Consider the following 18,280-nt stretch of genomic DNA (forward strand, 5'->3'; position numbering starts at 1 on the left):
CCAGGTTCCACCAGCAGTGTCATAAACATCAACATCACTGGTACGTTTGACATTGGTGTGACGAAAAGGCTTAATCTAACATATAATTGCTATCGGCCATACCTACAACTAGAATGGGGTTGTGTAACAATGCTCAAGGGATCTCTGTCCTGTCATAGGGAGATAACAGGTCTAGCTGCTAGTCCTCTAAATAGAAGAACAACTGAAAAGACCTAGCTGCTGGATTTCCAAGGAGAACAACTGAATAGATCTAGACGCTGGACCTCCAAGGAGAAGAACTGTTGAAAAGATCTGGCTGATGGACAGTCAAAGGGAAGAACAACTGAAAAGATCTAGTTGATGCACCTCTACGGAGAAAAACAGCTGAAAAATATAGCTGTTGGACCGTGAAGGAGAAGATCAATGGAAAAGATCTGGCTTTTGGACCTTTAAGGAGAAGAATAGCTGAAAAGATCTAGCTGCTGGACCACCACGTTATTCATGGTCATGCAATTTTTCGCCATTTCTGTGTTATTCCTTTATCTATGTTAGTGAGAGCTATGTAATCTGAAACACATGATCTCATAATGCAACTCTACTTAGGTTCTTTCAATGTCCTCATGTATTTGTCTATTTTTTATTTTCTTTATTGAAGTTGGAGATAAAAATGATGATGGTTTTATAGGTGTTGGACTCTTCTTCCAAAATATGTTTTAAGAAGCCCTTTCTTCTCATGTCTTTTATATAATTGTGTTGACAGTATGTAATCCCTCTGTTGTCATGATCAATAGCAACCATGGCATCTCTGGGGTTTTGAAATGTAGCTAACAAAAAAATTAATCGGGGAAGGGGCACACCATGAAAAAGAAAACAAGTTTAGCATGGATATAAATTATAGAATGTATACTTGCTGATTCCCCATCTCCCAAAGAGTTTGTCCACACCCAGCAAATAAGTAATATTGTTATATAATATATATTGTCACACTGGTGCAAGGTTCGTTACTCACAGAGAATAATCAGAGCTGTGTGACATAATGAGCCATGCACCTTTATCACATGAGCGGTTTTATTTACAGAAAGTAAACTCTGAAGCGTTTCACTTTTGCTTTATTGAAAGTCCTAACGTGTTATTAAAGGACATCTACCACCAGGATGAAGGAATGTAAACCAAGCACACTGACACACTGGTGTGTGCCCCCTCTGGCAGGATCCACTTTTCTTTAAGCGCTTGATGGCCTTGTTTTTGAGAAAAAAAGGCTTTAAAATTATGCAAATAAAGGTGAGGGGCTCCAGGTGCATTTGCATATTTTTTGGGGTAAAAACCAGGGCATAAGAAGCTAAAAGAGCATCAGATCCTGCCAGAGGGGGGCACACACCAGTATGTCAGTGTGCTTTGTGTACAATCCTTTATCCTGGTGGTAGATGTCCTTTAAACTTTTTTGAGTACTTTGAAGAGAGTTGTATTTTAAAAAATGTCTTGTAAACTATTGAGATGATTGAAAGCTTTTGCCACTCTACGACTATGTTATTACTCTGTAATGTCTTGTTTTATTTGCATATGTCCCCCATAATCAGTAAAATGCTATGGAATATGATGGCGCTATATAGGTTTTATAGTATTATTATGCATATAAAGGAAAAGTAGCTATACAACTCACACAATTTTTGAAAGAAACACATTTGACAAAAAGACATTTTATTGTCTTATGAAAAAGGCTAGTAAATGGAATTTACAAGTACAAAAATACATACTGTACAAAACAGACAAGGAAGTTACAACCTTCCCTCAAACTGTTAAAAATATATTTTTGTTTTCTTTTTTACATAAGACATTCTTTAAAACTCCCAAACTTTGAATGTGATATTAAATGTTCTACAGTCCTCAATAGTCACTTTCATTGTCTATATTATATTTATAGAATTCATCCAAATACAGTACAATAAAATATACAGTAACATAGAAACAAGTTGTGAAAATAGCTTCTTTGGTTTTATAATATTATAATTGTTTTTCTTCAAATGTCTAATTTATTTTGTTTCCTGGACACCCACAGACCCAATAGATAGAATTCTTTAGTAAATAATGTCTTTCAGAATAACAGAATCAGAGTCATTCCACCGGGTCATTTCTAGAAGCTGATTCCCAATGGGAATTTGTGGATTCATTCTAAGGAATCTGACAGGATTCATGTAATTTAGGATACCTGATTTTATATAATATGACTGAAATCTTTAATAGGCTTTAGATTAAAGTGAATTTAGTATGGTATTTCATAAATACCTAATCCCATAAAATACCTGCAAAACAGTAACTATCTTAAAAACGTAGCATTGTCCTGTTAAAAGCAAAATGAATACTGAGAGAGCTCCATTGGCATGACTGTAATGCAGCTAATTTTAGAGACCAGGGGTGTATATTTAATGTGTCCTTTCCTTTAAGGATAGGGGTGTAAATAATGAAGAAAATACACTAAAGAAAAGCTCATAATAGAGTCTTTAGCTTGTGGTGGTTTACATTTTGGATCCTAGCTGTTATTAATGTCATCCTAGACACCCTAGGGCTAATATAAGTACACAGCACTCAGGAAACTTGAATTCTGTTGGCACACCCTTTCCAGCTACCAGTGGCATAACTTGAAGCTGATAGGTCCCAGTGATATGTCTGTGCCCAGCCCCTGACTATAATGTAGGGTTTATAGTACTAGCCTTTGCATATGGGAAAGTGACATAAAAGGGGCCTTATGGGCCCCATAAGTCCGCACCCTCTGCAACCCCTCAAGTTACACCCCAGCCAGCTACTAGTTCCTGTTCACCACTTTCACCTTTGTTTCCAAGAACTTCTCACAACTTCAAAATAGAAAAAAAATCAGAAGGCACATAGAATCTATATTAATGTGAATGGTACATATTGATTTAAGCATGAAAACTATCATGTCCTTAAGTATGCCATTCCTGGATGATCTGACACTAACCAAGTGCAATTCTTAGAAAAATTTCCAAAGAGCATCTGTAACCAGCAGATGACAAATGGATCCAATAGGCTGCAATATTCCTGTGAATAGATAAACAAGTCTGTGATGTTTATCTATCCCTAATGTATCAGGAAAGGTTAGCTGAAAATCTTCTCGCCCCTGATGTCCCATAAGCACTAGCTTTGCAGTGGCTTGAGGTTAAGCTGTCCCCTTATGGGATGGATTCTTTGTCATAGGTGGCAGGACCCCACCGGATACTGCAATCTTTATCCTCCCAAATGATATGCCATTGATTATAATAGTGATAAGTAATAATATATCCTTTTGAGTTGGGTTACATAGTAAGGCCACTTGTGATATTCAGAACGTCTGCGTTTCTGTACTAGGATGTCGAACTTGTAACATGCAGCGCCATGTTTATCTTTTTAAAACAGAAATGTGTCTGCTAAACTAGTCAGCAGTGTTATGATTTGTGTTAAGTACAAAGTAATAAAAACTATTCTATATTGTACAATCATAATACAAAAATAGCTGTAGAATATGTGCAAATTTGTCTCACTGAAACATCCTTGAAAAAGAAAGAATATTTATAGAAAATTCTAATCAAACATATATTGTGTGAACTTTTGTGTGGCAACAAAACTAGAGACTTGCATTATCTAAGCACAAGGTATATAAAAGTCCCGGCATTTTTATTTAATAAAAAAGGAGGCAGGATTATGAGCAAGCGCTGCACCATGTGTGATCAGCTTGATCTGGGCAGTTGTCATACAGGTCCATTGTACTAAAGCTTTAGGGTACTCAGGAAATTGTGTTGAGGAACTTGTTTTCTCCTGCTAAGGAGGACAGCATAGAGTTCAGGTCTGATACGGCCATATTTGGAACCATGGATGTTGGATTACGTGGTGTGCTTAAATGGGAAGAAGGTTGAGATGATCCTGGTAGGCCACTTTGAGTTAAATTATGTGGCATCAGAGATGTGTGGTCAGTGTCATCTATAATGGCCGCAAAATCAATTTGAGTGTTTTCCAAATCCAAACTATCTAAGGGATTAGATGCTGGACATGAGCTGCTGTAGGGCATGGTGTCTGGCTTTACGAAACCCAGGTTAGAACTGTACTGTCCATGTTGATGTGCATCACAGCTGCTTTGAGGGTGATTTAGTGCTGGGGCAAGCTTTTGGTTCCCTGTTTTCCCATGATGCATTTCAACTTGACCTGAATAATACATCATGCCAGTGGTTTCATTGGCATCAGGCTGGGAGTGAACAGGAGGCAAAGAAGGCATTCTCCGAGGGCTAGATTCTGCTGAATGGTAAGATGGACTAACTTGAGAAGGACTGCCTATATATGTTGACTGACTGGTTATGCTGTGCTGCCGACTTAATGGTTTTGGCCCACAGGGAGGATGTGGCATCATATCTAAACTATAACTCTGACTACCCGGACTCCTCATGGTTTTTGAGTGGTTTGACTGGTTGTCATGTGGGTTTGGACTCATTAAGCTGTTTTGAGGTTGTTTGTTCTGATAATTCATGTATTTGGGGCTCATGTATGTTGAGGCATGAGGTGTATTTCTTTGTTGGTTCTGTCCAGTGTCAACATCCTCCCCAGTGTTGTTTACCATTGACATGTTTTTGGGCTGCTGCTGTTCCCACATTAGTGCTTGCTGGGATTGAACATAATTTCTCACCATCATTTCTTTAACTTGCATCATTGGTGTTTGTGACCTTCGTCCTTGTGGGCTTAGCATATTTGGGTTAAGGCCGACATTGTAGCAATGGTTTTGTTGACTATCCTGTTGTCCTTGGTAATCACAGTTGGAATTACCAGGAGATAATGCCATTGTATTTGACTGGTTAAAAGCATGCTGCTGCATTGACTGCTGCTTCATGTTCTGACAGGACATCATTGAGGGCATGGACTGATGAAATTGTTGTTCTGGTTTGATCTGCACCTGACCCAAGTGGTTATACCTTTCATTATTTACATACATAGCCTGCTGTTGGCAGGAATTACTGCTTGTAAGGGTAACCTGTTTGGTTGTATCAGAAGCTGGGCTTGAGTATTGGTTATGACAATGGCTCCCTGGTGACATATTTGGTGGTACCATCTGGTGGTTTGCACTTTGGCCATCCGATGTGTCCATTGATGCTGAACTTACTTCATGCCACTGCACAGGTAAACTAGAGTTGCTGGTAATCTGCCTCGTATTCTGGAAAGCCTGGTTGTGAGTGGTCATTTGACACTGATTTAAATTTGAGTGACTTATTGCATTGCCCTGACAGGAATGGTTATTTGGGTTCATGTGTATATTGCCTAATGTTCTTTGAGGACTAGAGTACGCATTTTGATTTTGCATATCTAATCCATGAAGTTGGTGGTTAAAGTTCATGTGGCTATTGGTTGTCATTGGAGAGCCTTGTCCTTGATAGTTCATATAATTCTGCATTTCACCACCAACCATCATACTATGTTCCTTATTATGAGATGGTACATCTGTGCCTGCTGTTTCCATGAACACATTCTCACTGATGCTAGGTGGACGCGGTGAAAAAATATGCCTTTGTAAATTTACATCAGATCCCCCGTATGGCTGTTGATGTCCAAGAGTCTGTCGCCCCATCATTGATGTGTTCATATTTGACATACTCTTAAACCGTTGTACTTTGGGTATTACTTGAGGGTCTCCACTAGGTCTTGCAGGATCACTAGCTCTTCTTATCCCAGCCCCTGGAGCCTGAGAAGGATGAATAATTCCTGTTCCATAACTGTGGTACTCATTGTTACTGTGTCTTCTTTGGATGTTATTAGACAGTACTGAAGCGATAGATGATCCACGGTAGTCACTGACAGCAAAACCCATACGATTATTTGCACTCATTCTTTCCATATTGGGAAGGGGAGTAGGTGGAGGTCCACCAGTAGCTGCAGCATACTTTGCTTTAAGTCTATACTGCTGAGCTGGGGTAAGCCCCGGAAGTCCATTAATAGTGGAATGTCTAGAGGTATCAGATGCAGTTTGGTCATATGTATCCACCATGTTCCCTATATCACCTGGTCTCTGATTAGAAAGATATGGCGACACCACTGACGATCTACGGCTCACTGTATAAGCTGAGCTCACGGTACTTGTTGTGCTGTTACGTCTGTCATTCATGTGATTTATGTGTTCACCAGATGTTAACTCCATGATGTTATTATTGTGGGTTGGACCACGAATACTAGGCACTTCTCCCTGAGAAACTGAAAAAAAAAATTATTAATTCACAGAAAACATGAAGGTTGTCAAACATGATTTATCTAATTGATGGAAAAAAAAATAAAACTAAAATTATTAAAAGTTCAAACATTAGAGAGAATTATGGACTATTTGAAAAAAATTCCATAGAAAAAATTATAGTACATGCTCTAAAATGAAATAAATCACATAGGAAATAGAGCCATTTGTGACAAGTTACATATTTACCACCTTCTTCGTATTAGTTGGTAGGTTTACTTTAACATAGTAAAGGCATTTACCTGTGTTGTGGATTGCAGGAAGTTTTACAGACTTTACAGAAGAAGGTGCTTTCCGCATTTGGTTCAGCTTGTCAATCCTGAGGTTCTCTAGTTTCCTCAGAGCTGAGGCTCCTGCAGTCCCAATAGACTCCACTGATGGAATATCATCCAGATTGGAAAGGTCCTCAAAGCTTCCTCCTGTGTTGGCATTCATTTCCACTCCACTGTCATTGTTGTTGGTGCTACCTAACGGTGACCTCTCACTGCTGCAAGATGATTGTCCGCCAGGGCTAGCCTGGGACTTCTGTAAAGAAAGGGCCAAAACAATAGGTTAATAGATTTCTTTTTGTGATGATATATAAAGTTTGGACTATTCTTGGGATCAATATAGTATCAGATTGGTTTTGATCCTACTCTTAGCTATGTCATTATTGGCTGATTGAAAGGTCAGTGGACTGAGCTGTAGACAATTACTGGCAAAGTCACAACAAAAGGTGGTACAGAATAATGGGATCCCTTCAATCATCTTTTATGTGTTCATATTGATGAGGAAACAGGTGATAACTATCAACGAGAGAGTTCTTACCAATGACATATCTGGCACTGTCAGTCTTCCCTCATCTTTCCGGGCCTGAGAAGAGCTTGATTCCAATTCATGCTGGATATCACTCTTTATTCCTTGAGTCACCCCACCTTCATGAGATGCATGACTCCGAGGTTGACCATCTCCTCTGTGTTTCTTTGTGATGTGTGCTTCAGGACCATGAACTGTCTTTACATGCTTTCTGAGAGAACTAGGATCTGTGTATCTCTTAGTACATCCGGGGATCTTGCATACATAAGGTTTCTAAAAATATATTAAAGAATGTTAGGCTATGCTGAAAACATACCTCACCTCTCACCACATTTTACAGAAATCAGGAGTCCTGGGTGTGTATCTGCAAGTTTCTGTGACTGCTTCTCCTCCCCTTTGTATAGAACTTCTATATAATCTAATACTTTAGTGATCTTCTGTCCTTCTGGCTAGCAATTTGGAATGCATTAGAGATTTCACGGGGAAAGTTTGGTTGTCTTGAAGGAATAGAGTATGGTAAGAGTTAAAGGGGGTTATCCTGGATTAATAAATAACTTAGGCACGAGCTGGGGCGGGCTTTTTAAAAATAATAAACGTCTACTTACCTCCTCCGGTGCTGCTGATGTCCCGCGCCGTGGTCTGTCTGATCTGTGCCCCGGTTTGTTTACAGGGGCACACAGGGAGCTTGCGGCTGGCCGGAAGCTCCCATCCGACACCATCTCCCAGTTCTCTACAATGTTAAGAGACAGGGACAGATGGGAGTGGCCGGCTACCTGTCCGTGGATTCTGTGCCCCTGTAAACAAACAGGGGCATGGATCAGAAGGGCCGCGACATAGGACATCAGCAGTGGAGGAGGTGAGTACACGTTTATTATTTTTAAAAAGCCCGTCCCAGCCCAGTCCTAATTTATTTATTAATCCTGGATAACCCCTTTAATTAAGAAAATAAACATTTTGTTTCTGATGATATACATTACAAATGTTCCTAAATTCACCTACAGATTTTTGTTTGTTAAATGTGTTAAAATTAAAACTAGCTACAGTGTTTATTCCTATGTAGGAGTATGATTTTAACATGAAAAGATACGTAATCCATCATACCTCATTAGAGTGAGTTCGATTCTGGTGCTTGGCCCGATCAGAGGCATTAGAGAAGGCCTTGTTACATCCTTCATGTTCACATACATAAGGCTTCTCTCCAGTGTGGGACCGTAGATGAGTTTTCAGGTTTTCTAGGCGTGAGTAAGCTTTGTTGCATCCCTCAAACTTAAAGAAAACAAACACAAAATATTGGACATCATAAATGGGTGGTACCCAGTAGAAGTCCTCTATTACAGTGTAAGTTCCCCAACCTTTTTGTATGTGGGGACCGGCTGTACCCAAACTTCTTTACCAGGGACCGGCCCGGGTAACCCTCTTACAATGGTCCCTGGAAAATAAAATTGTGTACGCCGCAAATAGTCCATATCTAACCCCAACCCCTCTGATGTGCCATTTACTGCAGCCCCAGGTTTAATATACCCCCTTTCCTGCAGCTGCCATTTTTCCTGTATCCCCTTTTAATGTTTTAATATGAAGACGGCTACAGAAAAGGGGACAGTATAATACCACTTTTTCTATAGCAACCCCCATACACCTATAATGTCCCCTTATCTTTAGGCTTTTCACTGTGAGGAAAAAATTGTACATATCACATATACGCAAGTATAAGCCAACCTGAGTGTAAACCGAGATACCTAGTCTTACCACAAGAAACTGGGAGTAAAGGCCTCGGGTGGCAAATGCAGTTTCTACTCTTTAATAAAATGTCTAGAAGCTGCCTCCCTCGTTAACCACATGTCCAGCAGCACCCTAATGTCCCTAATAAAATGTCCAGCAGCAACATCCCTCATTAATAAACTAGACAGCAGCGGCCTCCCCTCACCTCGCTATCCCTCACTTAGCCCATGACATTACACATTTACATACATGTGGATAACTTACTGTGCACTTGTGAGGTTTCTCTCCAGTGTGTCTCCTCATGTGTACTACCAACATGTACTGGGCCTTGAATGGTCTGAGCTCCCGAGAACAGTCTTGCCAGTGACATACAAACTCTTTCTTTTCCCCGTGGATATGTTCATTGTTTATGTGCTAAAAGGGAGTATTTCAATGTTATTAGTTTATTTCTAAAGGATTTTCTTTAAAAAAAAAAGTAATAAAAATACATTGTCAAATCTTTTACGAGAGGTGGTGTTGGCTGCCTTACATGTACAAGATGTTCCTGGGTATCAAACTCCTTTGTACAGCTTTCCCAATGACAGTTTGTCTCATAAACAGTTTCAGGCTCATGTTTCCCATCTTCTTTTTCCAAGTCATCTCGTCCGTCCAATAGACCAAGTAATGGATCCTTTTTTTAAAAAAACGGAAAAGAAAAAGAGAAATGTCTTAAAATACTAATGTTCATCTTTTTGTTAAAGAAATGAAAATTGTAACAACCTACAGAAACAACTTACCTGTGTCCCAGCAGAAGCTGGACTTGAAATGTCACCCTCAGATCCATCTTCCAGACGTTTACTATTCATAACTTCTAATCCTGTACTAGACATAGGCTCTGACTTCAGCTACAGCAAGGAACAAAATGGTATTGAATTGGTTTTGCATAAAACATAAGAAATAACAGCATTTATAAAGGAGTATTTGGTGTTGTTTAGTTTTTTTTTACTATCCACCGGGTGGACGATAACTGATAGGTTAGGGGGTTGGATTGCTAGGATCTCTTACTTCCCATCTTAATGTTGTAGCAGGTCGAGCAATAATGTTTCGGCATTCTTCTATCATCAGACTACAAGGGATAGTCAAGAGCTGAGCTTGTTTATCTTTATCTTGATTAAAATGTGGTACAAGGGTATATATTGGTTCCTCAGCTGTTTAGACCCCCCACCAGTCTGTCCAAATTCATGTACAAGACTTCAATTATTTTAATAGGGAAAAAGACTAAAATTCCATTGGATAGGGAAGTTTATAGTCCCATCTCAACGCAGTGTCAAGGATAATTGGAGGCGTCTCGTTGGGACTCTGCAGTTGGGCCAGGTGGAGACCCAATCAATAAATTGGGGGAAATACATCATTTGCCCCTTGAATAATTGTGTTGTCCCTTAAGATGGAGATTTAACAGGATTAGAGCAGTCAGACTGTTTCGAATATTTGGGGATTAAAATTTCATCCAATATAGAAGATTATGCGCTACAAAATTTGTGTCCCTTATTGATTAAGACAAAATCAAATAAGTTATTTGGGAGAAGGTTCCTCTGTCTATGGCCAATAGGATATCTCAGTTTAACATGGTTTTGCTTACTCAGAACAGTCCCTGGTGGTTGGGGGGACTTTTTTAAATCTTTACTTAACCACTTGATTTGGCCGAGACAATGAGTATGCCTTAACCAGGAGATCGTTTGCAGGAAACCAGATAAGAGGGAATTATCGCTCTCCTGAACAGCTCCTGTTCATTAGTGAGTGCAAATCTTCTTTTGTATTTCACACGCTTCTGACTGGAGAAGGAGGATATTATGACTCCATCTTTTCCTTAATGTAATTTTATTGTTTGAAGAGTTTTCACAAGTTATAGTTGGTGTTTTTCCAAAAAAAATTTGGTATTAAAGCTCAATTATTTATACTCCCTTAAGGCACAACTCTAGGTTGGATGAGTTTTGTCTATAATAGATATACATTTTTTGAAGGGAAAAGGTCTTCACTACTACTTGATGATGATTTTCACTTGATACTCTTGTTGCTAAAAAGATTTTGAGTAAGAATGAATACTTCAGATACTATCTATACTTCATGCTTTTATGAAAGTAAGGAATAAGCACTTATTTACAGTGGATTCGCACAATACACTTATAGTCATCATGAATTTGATTTATGCTCCTAAAAATTTGTCACTCTAATCAAATTAAATGGGAGAGCAGTATAGGAGTTTTAGACACGAAACAATGGGAAACTATGTAAAGAAATGTAACAGTAACTTCGTTTAACCCTAAGCATAGAGTGATTCAACAAAATATTATTTTTAGAACCTGTTATTCCCCTCTATACTTTGTAAATGTAATAACAAACATAGCATTGGCTGTTTTAGATGTTCTATGGTTGGGGCTAATATCTTTCATGTAACGTGGAGTTGTCCAATGGTGGTCCAGTGCTGGGTGGAGGTATTTCCGGTGTCAAGAGGGAAACTCGTAACACTTTATTTATCACCCACTATTTGGGTTACTGGGTCACCCCTAGAGGTAGAAATATTCTGATTTTAAAACTTCTTTTCTTGGCGAGTTTAATATTGAGTTGAAATTGGAAGTCCCCAAATAAACCACAAAGGGCTGATTAAATTTTATATCTTAAATTTTGGTATATGAGTCTACATATGGGTTCATCACAGAGCGAAGTAATAGGCCTTCCAATATTTGGAATAATTGGGACAGGCCATATCTTTCACCCTCCCCCCATTTATCTACTATTTTTGTATAGATAACAGAAATATAACAAAGATTTATATCCACCAGTCTAGTAGTTATCCTCTATGCAGCTGATAACCAATAACATAAAAATAATTGCAATACCCCTTTTACTAGTTAGTGTAATAAAGATACATTTGGGTAGAACTAGTCTTTTGTTGTTTAAAATGAAAAAAATAAAAAAACTACAAATATGTGTATTTTGCAACTGTTTTTCGGTTTGAGAGCTCTCAATAAAACCAATCTTTAAGTACAAATTATATGCATACCTGTGTGTTCATTGTTACAAACTGCAAACAAACGCTTTGTAATGGAATCCTGCAGTCATATGTTACCATCTTCCATTTGTCTTCATTCCTAGTGTTGGAAGATGAGCAAGCAAAGGTGGAAAAAGGTATGTGTAGATCAGACTGCAGAAAATGTGTTTGTAGTCTGTAACCATGGAGACACTTAGTCCTGTATAGAAGCTGTTTACACAATTTGTAAAAATTATTTGTAAATTGCTTTATGTTTTATCTTTAGATGTTAAGGAGCAGTATCAATTAGTTGCATAGCCGGACATGGTCTATAAATAGATAAACATCCTGCTGTAGATACCTACCTGACAGTGCTTGATAGAGGTGCGAGACTGCAGAACACCTGCTCCTCTGCTGGACAAGTGCTCATGTGAATTGTAAGACATTAAAGGGTTTGATCCATAAGATGTCCCCTGTGGTCTCTGGTGATTAAGGCAATTTGGATACCCAAGTGATGGACTGCAAATGAAGACAACACAATTTAAGGACTATATAGATATAGTTCTATGTAAATTCTTAATCTTCTTTATGTAGTACTAATCTTGATGACACCAATAAAGCAAAGTAGACGGTTCATATTTACAGATTGTGCCAAAACATTTGTTTTATTACTTAATAACATGAGAGGAAACCTATTATATTTATGTATAGTCTTACATACACAAAATTTTCACCCTGCTTTAAGGAAACCCACCATACTAGGATATAAATCAATCATTTTGTATCATACAATAGAACTCTGCTTTGGATACCTGATTGTTCCTATTGACAAGTGACCATAGGAGCCATTGGCTGAGGAACATCTGGAGTTGATGAATGCCACCAGGGAGTTAGGTGATGTACGGATCATGGTCTGTAGATCAATACTGGCATCTGATAACGGAGATATAGACATTGCTCTCTTCTTGCTGAGCTTCACTGAACTTCTGGGGGTGGAAAATCTAGATCCTGAATGGAGAAAAAACACATCTGTAAGTAAATGTGTCATAAAACTCCAATTTATAGCACTTATGTGTCCTTTCAGTAATATTACTTTCCTGACGACTAGATGTAATAATCTTTGTATAACACCCATTTTTATAATCTTCTTTTTACACAAAAGCATTTTATTTCAAAACCTTTCAAGCTCCCAGTCACTTCTAACCCTGTTAGAACTATAAACCAATCGGACTGCCCATTTAGAACTGGGGCAGGTTCAAATTTAATTTTTACAATGAAAAAATGTCCTAGAAAATTTGGGAAGAAACTTAGCTCCTTACAGAGAATTTGCCTTTTTTGCAAGGCCACTTTTGCGTGAAGACTTAAAGGCCATGCATACTCTACTTGGTATTCTGGGAAGGAAATCTAAAAATACATTTTCCAGGATGGGATAAGGAAAATTTTCTCAATTTTTTTTTTCTGTTATGGGAACAAGGATTATCAATAAAGATTCATTACAGACACCTTACAGCTGATCATTGCAGCCTGGGACTATAGTAACATCCAGAGAGCTTCATCAGAGGTCACAGAGGGCAGAGGGGTCTTTCTATAACTAGGGGTCGTCTGCAACTTGGGTGTCCTTAAGTTGGGAAGCACTTAATACCTGGTCATAGCAGTATTAGATTTCATTTTCTGACTTGAGCACAAGTCTCCCCGGTTGGAATGGTGCAATAAGCACCAACATTAGTAAATGTTGGCCATAGTTTTTATCACTCCTCATTTTATCTTTAGAACAGAATACTCACCATCTGCAGAAACCATCTGCTCATTGGTTTGTGCAAGGCTAAAGCCATGTTGACTAGTCATGAGGTTGTTCTGGTGGCAGTAGGACATCTCATTCATACCTTAAAGCCAAAGTACACAAAGATGTGTGAAACAATCATGAAGGCATCAATTTCCAAATGACTGCATAATACAGCATCAGTATATAAGAAGCATAAAAATTACACCTCGGATCAGTATTTATACAACGTTTATAGCTAGACAGTCTATAAGAACAACATAAGAATATTTACTCAATGTTTGATTTAGTCTTTAAGAGACAATGGAGATGTCTATTTACTGAATCATCTCATGGCAGGCTGCCATCCCCCTTGTCTTTAGAAGTGGGAAAACTATGACATTTGTGTGACCTTTTCTCCAAAATCTGCATCTTGCCATCTCATCATGGCCACATACTGACCTTCAGTCATGACATTGGGCGACCTCAGGTAGCAATGTTCAACATAGCTATTCATAGGAGGGTTCATGGAATTGAACATTGCAGGTGGGCACTGGCGGGATGCCATGATGAGACCAGTCTTTAGTCAGTGGCACATTTATCTCTGAAAAACAGAAATAAAAAGCATAACACATCATATAAAATTCCAGCTAACTGTCTAATATTAACAAAGTTTCATCTGAATACTATTACCGTATATAAAATGTACAATGCCAGGCAAGGTCACAAAATATTTTATCAGAAAACTACTATATTATTGAATATTAGAATCTGAGCAACTTTGGTGGAAGCAGAATTGTGATGGTAAATAACTAGATCATAATCATACCAATAAATTGCTATAGGTTAGCTCATCTGCTACCAATACACTGTTGTAATAGAAATGTACCAGACCACACAGTGGCCCAAAAATATGAAAACTGGTGCAATCTGCCTTCGTGCACTCACTAATATGCATTTTGCGCCAGAAATCCCATAGTAACGCACACTCTTAGTAAAGCTTCTCTGTTTTCAGGATCTGACGTAGTTGCACTACCACACCCCTCTAGATGCACGGTTTTTAAAGTGTTGGACAAAGTGCAATCACGATACAAAATTGGCATAAAAAAATTCATAAATATATGTGCAAGCACAAACTAACATTTTTTGGTGCAAACTTAGACAAAAAACTGACGCAGACACAATAATATATCTAATGCATCAAAAGCTATCTTGATATGGACTGGGTAGCTGCACACCAGTCAGCGTGCCCCCAATTACCCATGTATATTGAAAGTACCTAGAATGGGCACAAACACATCAGGACTGAACCATAGAGCAATGGAAATATTTTCTTTTATATCAGATGGATGAGTATATGCATATCCATTGTTACAGCTGGAAAAGAGATGGTACCATAACGGCAGCATAGTTCCATGGGCAATGTTACTATGACACATTACACCTACCTAAACATTGTGATAGACCATGTGTACCCTGTGATGGCAATAGTCCACTCTATTGAACCCTCACAGGAGCCGAATACCATAAAACGCATTCGATGAACAAAGATTTATGACTTGATGAGTCAGATTTGTTCTGCTGACAAGGGAAACTACACAATACTAGCTTGTCTTCATTCAGACTGTTCAGTGCAATATGAAAATACACCACTAGGTGGTGCTACAATAGTGCTTGTACTTAGTTGGCAAACCAAAGGATTGGAAAGTAGCAGAAAATGTTCTTAACTCATGTAACATCTGTAACAGGATGGAATTATTCAACCCGTCCTAACGATACTTGGAATAGTTAGTCTATGAAATGTAGGTGGTCCATGTAAAACTATACAGTAGCTAGAGATGTTAATGTAAATAAAAGCTTTTAATGGTTTAGACTGAATATATAAAAGCTAGAAGTAATAGTGATGGAAGTAACAGCACAGAAATAGAAGAAATGCTGGTCACTATTGTCATGTTATGACATTACAATGTGCTGGATAGGTCATTGTTGCAACAATTCAATAGGAGAGACTCCATTTTTTTTTCTTTCTAGCTCCCAGCAAATGATTGTAAAATTTATTCCAATTTTTATTTCAATTTAAAGGGGACCTGGCAGCAAAAATGGACCTAAAAAACCACTACCAGTATGTTGTCAAGCAGCTGCACACCTTCCAGATTGTGTGTCTTTCATGACCCAGTGTGGTGGTCTCATCCAGAAAATCAACATTCAAGTGAGTATAAATTGGTTGTATAAAGTCAAGGAGGCAGAGATTTTAAACTGAGCCCCCTTCACTGTAATTGATGCTTCTGCATCCATAGACATCACTAACCAGATCTCTGTAATTTCTATGAGGAGGAGGCAGTCAGAGCTCGCCACCTTGACTTCAGTGTTGAACTCTCCTCCACCTTGACTTTATACAACCAATTTACATCTCACTTCAAAGTTGATTTTCTGGGTCATATCACTACACTGGGCCATGAAAGAAACAAAAACTAGAAGATGTGATGCTGTTTGGTAGTGGTTTATTAGACAAATTTCTGATGACAGGTTCCCTTTAATTCACTTGCATGGATACAAACTGATTGCAACATGTTGGTTTGGAAAATCTGCTACTGATCGCACCATGTGCATGTGTAGAAATCTACTCCGTTAGTAATAACTGAAACTAAGTACTTGCCACCCTGGTAGTGCTGAGCAATTGGCTGATTTTTTTTCCTTATCCAAAGCAATCTTTCATGGTGCAGTAATATGATATTTTATGACGATGAATTCTTCAATAATGGGAAAATATGGGAATGCTCATCAGAAATTCTTTGTACTTTTGGCAAGAAAAAGACATGTTTTACAGTATAGCTGGCGCCTTTTATATGATTATGAAAAAGCTGATGTTCAGTTTGTGAGAAGCCCGTATACATATGGCACACACAAGTGTCAGATAGTAACTTGAGATTACCGCGGCTGACTTAATGTACGTCAGCCAAATATTACGCTGAAATTAAACAGGCTGCCTGAAAAATGTGGAATGTACTTTCCCTGCATTTTTAGAGGCTGTTGTAAGTTGTTGAAAGCATGAAAAACTGTTTGGGTTTGGTGACTGCATCGTACACGCACTCACAAAGCGCACACTGACTAAAATGGGCTGGGATCCTGCAATTTACAGTTACTGTATTGGGGCAGCATGAGGCACCCAGATCACCCGGTAGGCCATTACAGTATTTACAGGAACTATGGGGCTAGGTCACGGGAGGTCAAATGCAGACAGTTAGGTTGCAGACTTGAGCTGTTCAACAGCTGAGATGCTTCATAATGAGGAACAGGTCAGCTGACATCGCTACTATGCTCCTCCTTCAACTTGGGTGGTATAAGGGAAGACTGAGAGAAGCCAGGCATCCAGTCAGCCAGCATAACAATGGACAAGCTGCATTCGGCAGCTCCCTGAAGGGATCTCTCACTTCCTGACAAGCTGGAATTGGAGAGTCCTAGATGATGTTATTCTTTTTCCACTAGTCCTCCCAGCTGGACTGCTCCTACGTATTCTGACTTGTCTGCCCACCTGATGTCACCATACCTTCCAATATTACCCTGGTAACACTGCTGGCTCTACAGACGAAATATACTATTTATAGCTCTCCTTTGTATATGATCGCTTACAACTAGTATCCAATACCCCTGGATTTATTATGAAGTGTAAAAACAAATCAGACAGAGGGGAAAACGTGAGCAATTTATGGAAATTCTTGATACTCAACTCAGAATTTTGCCAATGTTCCTTGTAAAGCCTTGGACCTTTATGCTAAATCTTCTATGAACAGATTGCCATATTAAACAGATGCTTCTTTAACACTTCTAGAAGTTTACTATAATAAAATCCTATCACCTAAACCTGGGCACCCTCCAATAACAAGAACAGGGAAATCCTGTGTACCCCTCACCCATTTCATTAGAGCAATGGTCAAGCACACACACACCCCTCTCCTTCCAAACACAGCGGGGTGAATTGGGTAACTGGGTGCATGCTCAGTTGCTGCATACTTCTTGGATTTTACTTGATAGACACCGTAATAAAATGCTCAAACTCATTAGCCACTTTAACAAAGTATCCTACCTTGGCGAACCTTGCTCATTGCTTGTTTGTATGCAGGGGCTGACAGCATTTTGGAGCCCCTAATGCTAGGCTCTACTAGTATGCCCTGGTCCTCCCCTCCTCCTCTTATAAAGATAGTGTTATGAATCAGCATGTTCTCCAGATACGGGTTATACATACATATATATATATATATATATTATACATGGTATTGATCCATTATAATATGACCCTTGTGATTTATTCATATGGTTTACACTTATTGTAGCTTTACTTTTGATCTAATATTATATATTCTGTATTGATAGGATCACCACTCCTGTGTGTTTTTAATGATTTTAGGTCATCTCTATTGTCATGATATTGATATTGTCAATAACACTGAAAAGTCAAAACTAATATATATATATATATATATATATATATATATATATATATATATAGTTTTGACTTTTGTCTGTTATGCATTATGAGCATTGAAGCTTTTGAGATAACATATGTTGGTAATAAATAGATATGGGTAATATAGATTACCTATATCTTGTAATTATAATCTTGTAGATTGTAGGTAATATACAGTATATTGCAGTTGCTCCTTATCCTCTTGCAGACACAGTGAAGATTTATTTTACATGGGTCCCAAAAGTCAGATATTGACAAGTACATAGAGATGTAGAACCTGATAAATACATGGAGCACACAGGA

At 38.5% G+C, this 18,280-nt stretch overlaps 1 protein-coding gene across 1 annotated transcript in view; it reads right to left on the reverse strand.

Moving 5' to 3' along the window:
- Positions 1–2,001: 2,001 nt before the first annotated feature.
- Positions 2,002–18,280, reverse strand: part of GLI1 (GLI family zinc finger 1) — an 81,152-nt gene continuing 64,873 nt past the window's right edge. The window contains exons 3-13 of the mRNA XM_072134896.1: positions 13,975–14,116; positions 13,538–13,636; positions 12,566–12,761; positions 12,119–12,272; positions 9,523–9,630; positions 9,276–9,416; positions 9,011–9,160; positions 8,129–8,293; positions 7,040–7,300; positions 6,475–6,757; positions 2,002–6,198 (exon numbers count right to left, since the gene is read on the reverse strand). Of these exons, the coding sequence (XP_071990997.1) occupies positions 3,755–6,198; positions 6,475–6,757; positions 7,040–7,300; positions 8,129–8,293; positions 9,011–9,160; positions 9,276–9,416; positions 9,523–9,630; positions 12,119–12,272; positions 12,566–12,761; positions 13,538–13,636; positions 13,975–14,080 (4,107 nt within the window). The 5' untranslated portion in view covers positions 14,081–14,116 and the 3' untranslated portion in view covers positions 2,002–3,754. The remainder of the gene's footprint in view (positions 6,199–6,474; positions 6,758–7,039; positions 7,301–8,128; positions 8,294–9,010; positions 9,161–9,275; positions 9,417–9,522; positions 9,631–12,118; positions 12,273–12,565; positions 12,762–13,537; positions 13,637–13,974; positions 14,117–18,280) is intronic.

This window comes from Engystomops pustulosus, chromosome 2, assembly GCF_040894005.1.
Source record: "Engystomops pustulosus chromosome 2, aEngPut4.maternal, whole genome shotgun sequence".
NCBI lineage: Eukaryota > Metazoa > Chordata > Amphibia > Anura > Leptodactylidae > Engystomops > Engystomops pustulosus.